Source organism: Vicia villosa, linkage group LG2 (genome assembly GCF_029867415.1).
Source record: "Vicia villosa cultivar HV-30 ecotype Madison, WI linkage group LG2, Vvil1.0, whole genome shotgun sequence".
NCBI lineage: Eukaryota > Viridiplantae > Streptophyta > Magnoliopsida > Fabales > Fabaceae > Vicia > Vicia villosa.
The window spans coordinates 180,035,206-180,043,149 of record NC_081181.1 but is presented as its reverse complement, the minus strand read 5'-3'; the positions used below and the strand labels follow the sequence as shown (position 1 = coordinate 180,043,149).

Genomic DNA, 7,944 nt, shown 5'->3' with positions numbered 1-7,944 from the left:
GAGGAAAATAGAGGGAGCGGAGTGGAGCTGACCTATAACGAGTCGTTTTAGATCTTCGTCAGCAAGACAATCGTGAAAACATGGAAAGGCAAGACAATTGGCCAACAATTAGGGTTATCCTTAAGAGACTTCACAACAATAATTAACTTAATTACTATAAATTAATTTTCATCATTTAATATACTAAAAAATAATGGATCGCTCAAGCCCAAGTGTGGCACAAATCGAATCGGTCGGATGAACAACAACGGACGTGTTTGTGATGATTTATAATGGTGCGACCTTATCCTTTCACAAAACTGCATACCCCTTCGGACACGGCCCAATAACCTACCATATATTAACACTATTAAAGTGTGGTATTTCTTCCATGTGAACCTTTAATGAACTTTTTCAAATTCACCTCTTCATATATTAGCTGATCATACTTGTACTTATTTCTTAACAACTTAAAGCCAACAATTCCTATTAAGTACCAACTAATCCTTTGATTTCCATCAACCCCCACTTGAAATTAAAAAATTATTTCAAAAGTAACGTCAAATATTTATAAGATATATTGTGCATAAATAAAGGTGTCTACAACTTCAATCTTTGGATAAGGAGGAAAGAGAAAAACCATAAGAAAATGGATTTAAAAATTGGGTTTCTCCTCACATCCTTATTGCCGAAGTGTCATCTTTAGGGGTGTTTAAAATTAAATTGGTCCGATAAATTAAAAACTGTAAATTGAACAAAATCAAATTGAAAATTATAAAAATCGCATTTGATCGGGTCATTTTCTAACAAAATTGCATGGTTTACTTCGATTTGTGGTTTATGTTTTTCAACCAAACCGAACCGCATTATGTTACAAAATTTTACAATCCATTATATATTCTTTTAATTCTTTTGAGAAATCAACAAGTATTGTTTATATATTTTATCATATTTCTTGTATGATATTTATATTAATTTACATATCAATAAAAAATATTATTTAATTATAAATATTATTAATTTTATTTTAAATGAAATTATCATTGTATTTATTTTTTTCATTTTTAATTTGTTAACAATGATAAGGATATGATTAAAAATAAGTTTTTGTATCCTTTAATAAATGAAATATAATAGTATTTTAAATTTTTTTAATAATGTAATTACATGTAATCATTAGACATAAGATAAAATTGTAAGATGTAATTCATATTTATGCATCAAATTATAAACTTATTTCGATAATAAATTTATTTTAAAATAATGTATGAATGATTAAACACATAATTATGTTGTCTTATATATGTATATGTATGACTCAATAAAATTCTAATAAAAACCAAACAAATCCAAACCGCGTTAGTTTATTTTGGTTCGATTTTATTTCTAGAAACCAATCGAACCGCATTCGAATGACTTTTAGCGTAAAAACTGCCCAAAGCGCACCACGAACAGCCTTAACCACCCTTATGAAATCGAAAATACCCTTGACATAACTTAGAAGTTAATTTTTTGACTCCCTCATTTTGCCATAGAGTTGATGGAACGGTGAGTCTGAAACTTAATTTTGAACTCATAATGTGTTTATTTCACAAGTCACTGGAGAATTTAAATGTTAAGTTTTTGACTAACCCTTAAGATAGTAAATTTCTCTCCTGAACAATAAATTTGTTATAAATTTTATATATTGCAATAAAGCTTATATTTTAAGTCATTTATTGAATGCATACATAATTGTTAAAGTAGTGAGGTGTCTTAGGAGCCTCTTGAAAAAACATTAGAAAAACAATAACTTGTTCAACAGATTAGAGTTCTAGAATTTTTGGGGCACTAGGGGACACATGCATCTGAAACGACAATGTTGGAGACACGTGAACTCTAGAAGACGAGGCTTCTGCATTAAATGAAGTGGGACCAACAACTAAACGTGAGGGTCTGGCTTTTTTCCTCCAAATCAAAGCATGCAAAATCACTATACCATATCTCAATATTCATTAGTTGTCTGACAATTTATCTTTTGATTAATCAAGAAAAATCATATCAAAATCAAAGTAGTCAAATTCAGAAAACATAGACAAAATCAAGCAAACTATACATATTAAAAGAAAATCAAAATTTTACTTCCATACTAAACAAGACCAGAAGAAAACAATATTGGTCGCATTTTGAGTGCATCCAGGGTTTAAGTTCTAAATTTAAAAAATCAATAAATCTTAAAATGTTATTGATTTTTCACCGTGGTTGATGGTCACTACTAAGAGTGCGAAAAGCAATCTCCTTTAAAAACTACTTAATTGTGAATATAGAGTACAACCAAAGGTAAACTCGGCCCAGTCTATAACAATTTGATTCTTACACCACAACTTATGTGATATATAAATCGAAAGACTTTTAGACATGTTTGCCTCATCTCAAATTCAAGCTTTGATTTTTTTTTTAACAAATGTTAATATATTTTTTCCTTAAAAATGTCTTATTTCTAAGTTCAATGTGCCTTTTCTCAAAAAAAAATATATATATTGTGCCAACCTTTTTGGTAGTGAGAAAATTACTAAGGACTTCAAGTCATATCTCAATAAATAAATAAATAAATAAATAAATAAATATATATATATATATATATATATATATATATATATATATATATATATATATATATATATATATATATATATATATATATATATATATATATATATATATGTCCTACCATTATATTAGAAGAGGAAATCAAAGTCTTTCTAGGCAGAGCATGAGACTGGTAGTGAGAAAATTACTAAGGACTTCAAGTCATATCTCAATAAATAAATAAATAAATAAATATATATATATATATATATATATATATATATATATATATATATATATATATATATATATATATATATATATATGTCCTACCATTATATTAGAAGAGGAAATCAAAGTCTTTCTAGGCAGAGCATGAGACTGGTAGTGAGAAAATTACTAAGGACTTCAAGTCATATCTCAATAAATAAATAAATAAATAAATATATATATATATATATATATATATATATATATATATATATATATATATATATATATATATATATATATATATATATATATATATATATATATATATATATATATATATGTTCTACCATTATATTAGAAGAGGAAATCAAAGTCTTTCTAGGCAGAGCATGAGACTGGTAGTGAGAAAATTACTAAGGACTTCAAGTCATATCTCAATAATTAAATAAATAAATAAATATATATATATATATATATATATATATATATATATATGTCCTACCATTATATTAGAAGAGGAAATCAAAGTCTTTCTAGGCAGAGCATGAGACTGGTAGTGAGAAAATTACTAAGGACTTCAAGTCATATCTCAATAAATAAATAAATAAATAAATAAATAAATATATATATATATATATATATATATATATATATATATATATATATATATATATATATATATATATATATATATATATATATATATATATATATATATATGTATGTCCTACCATTATATTAGAAGAGGAAATCAAAGTCTTTCTAGGCAGAGCATGAGACTGGTAGTGAGAAAATTACTAAGGACTTCAAGTCATATCTCAATAAATAAATAAATAAATAAATATATATATATATATATATATATATATATATATATATATATATATATATATATATATATATATATATATATATATATATATATATATATATGTCCTACCATTATATTAGAAGAGGAAATCAAAGTCTTTCTAGGCAGAGCATGAGACTGGTAGTGAGAAAATTACTAAGGACTTCAAGTCATATCTCAATAAATAAATATATATATATATATATATATATATATATATATATATATATATATATATATATATATATATATATATATATATATATATATATATATATATATATATATATATATATATATATATATATATATATATATATATATATGCGCCTCATAGTAACACAACAAAATATGATTGAATATTTGTATGTTTTGTACTATGTCCTACCATTATATTAGAAGAGGAAATCAAAGTCTTTCTAGGCAGAGCATGAGACTGGTAAGATTCCACACCAGGTATTTAGATAGATTAGATAGTAAGATCCCAGTTCTACATTGAAGCCTGAAGCCATATTCAAAAATATACACATGACTATATATTACATGATTTCACATCAAAATACCAACAAAAAGTGAGTTAGTTTAAGGCTTCATAAGGTAGCTAATTACAAAGTTTTATAACTGCAAACCTTGGCTGCAATTCTCTCTAGCAAACATTCCTGCTTTTTTTACCAAATATTTGGCTGCAATTGTAATCACTTTTGCATAAGTTCACACTCGACAATGCCATCTTCGAGGTATCATGTTTCTTTTTTGAACATGGTCCTGCCTTGTCAGTTTCAGCAACATCAAATTTTTTCGGATCATCCTTCATGACATTGATTTTCTTACCGCGCTCTTCAGGTGAAGCAGAAGTTTGGGCGTCTTGAAAGGTCTCAAATGTGTTACCAGTTAGAGTTTGTATCGCAAATGCGATACATGGATCAGTTAGTATTTCTTTGAGGGGAAAGTCAGACACACCAGGGTAATCTAACTTCCTGTCCAAGTTATCTTCGTTTTCGAGGACTCTTTCACACTCTTTCTTAGTAGCATGGTTCTCCATTGTGTTTTCTGTACTTTTGACATTGAACATAATTTCTGACCCTTCAACAGTATTCAGAGGTTTTGGTTCATCAATCGGCAAGCTATTGGAGGATCTATCTGCATTTATGACAGCTTTGTCATCACCTGATTGTTTAGCCACGTCTCGACGTGCTCGAGTTGGTTTAAGTTCTAGAAGTGGATCCGCCTTAATTCCAGCAAGACGCTTTGATGCACGGCGAGGAATCTGTTGATCACTTTCTATGTTTGAGACTCTTTGGATGATGGCTTTGTTCTTAGCATTGTTGAGATATCGAAATACGCCTACTAGGGAATTGAATTTCAGATCACTTGAAGGGGGAAAGTAAAACTGCAATAAATTCAGTAAGAAATTGAGCTCAATCAAAGAAAGATAAACTCTTTAACGATTTAACAAACAAACGTTAGAAAGATGCGCTAAGTAGAAGTAAACTAGCGCAGAAGCGCTAGCCAGCTAGAATGGCAAACTTCATTCCACTAACAGATAAACATTTTATCTTACAATGCTAATTGCAAAAGCACCACAGCATGCAATACTCAATATTTTCACCAAGTTTCACTATCATAAAAAAACATGTAATATGCTCCACAAACATGTACCGAGGCTTTTTCAAAAGAGAGTAACATGAACTAGTCATAGAAATGTGAAGTCCTTATAAAGTAAGGATTCATTTGCTCATTTGAGCCACTTATAATCTATATAGCAACAAAACATGAATTTAAAGACGTGGCTGATATTTGACATATGCGTAAGACATCAGACACCAACGCGACTCCAAGACTCTGACACATATAATTGCATTCAATCACCTATTATTATTTGTGTCCATGTGCCAATGTTGTTTCTAGTATTCGTGCCAGTGTTGTTTCTAGTGTTTGTATTTTATTTTTTATTTCTTAACAAAAAGTTTAGGCGAGTTGAGTTCCAAGTCTCACTGGGACAAAATTGTACCTCAAACTCGTTCTAACTCCCACTATCGTCATGACAAACCTCAAACTCAAAAAAAAGCTTATAGATTACTCATAAAAAATATCCTCACATTAACATCAGAAATATCCTCACAAGTTAACTGAACCAACATTCATTAACTTTCTAGCTCATCTTATAATTGCACAAAAAACACACTACATTGACTATCCCCCATTTAACAGAACATCAATGAAGAGCATGAATTTGTTGGAAACATAGTCCAAACATTCCAAAGTGAACATGCAAAGACACATCCACATAAAGCAATACTTATACCAACAAAAAAAAAAAGACAAAACATGCCAACACCCCAATAAGAGAAACAACATTTTTCAATCTTTGATATAAAATAGAACTAAATAGTGATGAAGACAAATCACAAGATCTCACATTTAAGAAAACCGCATGCTCAGAAGAAAAAGAAACATCGTTGGATGGTCAAAGTCAAAGTTAAAGTCAAACTTTCCATGACTAGAAAATATTACCTTGTCTATCTTACCATTCTTTCTCACATTTACTTTCACAGTCCAACCTGGTGGCAAACATGCATCGGAATCAGAATCCTCCATTCCTCCGGCTGGAATCCGGTGACCGGAGAACCGATAACCTCTATACTTGCCTAGTACTTACAACCACTTAGTCAGAAAAGTTTATATATATATGGAATGGAAAAATAAAATAATAAGATGAACAAAACATTGCACAGTTGCATGACCACGTGGTGGTGCCACACAAACACGCATGGCTTCCAACTTCCTACCTGATTTTCTTAAATATCTTTTTTGAATCAATAATATTAGTATAAATGAAATTGATCAAATATAAACCATTCAAAGTGAAAAGTAATACTCATACTCATAATTCAATTTTTTTTTTAAATAAAACCGCATTTTTTTTAAAAAATAGTAAAATAATCACATTTTCAAATTAATTTTTAAACTAACTACTTCTGAAAAAATTGTAATAGAGGATGCGCCACGATATATGATTCAGGCACTTTAAAGACATCTCCAATAATAAAAATTTATTCATTTCTTAATTCTCAAGTTTTCATGTTTATTTTTTTAATTATATATTGTAGTGTGTTGGTGTCGCAACATTAATTGTTTAAATTTAAGAGATGGAGTTTCCTTAAAGCAATCTCAAAAATGGAAAATTTAACATTAAATATTATTATTTTATAATCATTTTAAAGGAAAAGTGGTTATTAAATTGTAATACAAATTGAATAATATGAATTGGTGAGACCAAATATATATTGCTTATTTATAATTATTATTGGAGTAAAAGTAGTTGGAATTGCTTGAAATTGCTTAAATGTAATGTGGCAACTTGGACTCATAAAGTATGACACAAACAACCAAAAAAAAATTCTCTCATTGGAGATGCTCTAAATATCATTGAGCCCCACGCATGATGGCGCATATACCTATGTCATACTATAGAAGATGGCATATACACTATAGCATTAGGAGCATGTGCCACATATGCGGGCTACTGTGTTGTTTTACCTTTTTATAAATAGGTCATTAAAAAAATTAATTAAAACAAAACAAGCCAACATATGTGACACATGCTTCTTAATTTATAGTAAATGTGTCATCCTCTATGACATTACATAGGTGCATACGCCACATGCAATGACGCCTCCTTATAAAATATAGTGCATGTGCCACATACAGTTGTGCATCCTCTACATGTCCATTTTTTATTTGAAAAGTGATATTTTAAAACTATTTTTGAAATTATAGTTATTTTAGAACTTTTTAAAAAATAGGTTATTTAAAAAGAATTCCATAATTCACATATAAATCATTAGAATTTGATTGTTGTAACATGTATCCATAACAAATAAAACAATCAATATATATATATATATATATATATATATATATATATATATATAATTCGTTCGTGTGAGCACTTTTTAATGGTATTTGAAGCACTCTTTATTTTGTCCAGAGTCTACACGCAGGAATGTTCAGAATATTTCAGTCTACTTTGAATTTGCATAAGATAGATGAAAATTTGAATGTATGGAAGAAAGAAATTTGAAATTCAAACAAGGAAGAGGTGAGATCAAATTTGTATGTTTTTTTCACATTAGATTGGGTTGCTACCATTGTTGCAACTCTTACTCAACAAATTTCAATCTTATACTTCTCGATGTAGTCTTTACTAAGACTCTTGTCATTGGTTTAGTAAATGGATAAGCTAAATTATAGGTTGAGCGTATATTTGTGAGTGAAATGATTACACCCTTAATCAATTTTCTCACAAAGAAATGTCCAAGACCTATGTGCCT

The 7,944-nt window shown here is 28.5% G+C and overlaps 1 protein-coding gene across 1 annotated transcript; it reads right to left on the bottom strand.

Moving 5' to 3' along the window:
- Positions 1-4,063: 4,063 nt before the first annotated feature.
- On the bottom strand, positions 4,064-6,282 carry LOC131653140 (uncharacterized). The gene is made up of 2 exons (XM_058923217.1): positions 6,125-6,282; positions 4,064-5,000 (listed from the first exon to the last, which is right to left on the bottom strand). Exons 1-2 carry the CDS (start codon positions 6,206-6,208, stop codon positions 4,257-4,259), a joined length of 828 nt encoding a protein of 275 aa, XP_058779200.1. The 5' UTR covers positions 6,209-6,282; the 3' UTR covers positions 4,064-4,256.
- Between the last annotated feature and the right edge of the window lie 1,662 nt (positions 6,283-7,944).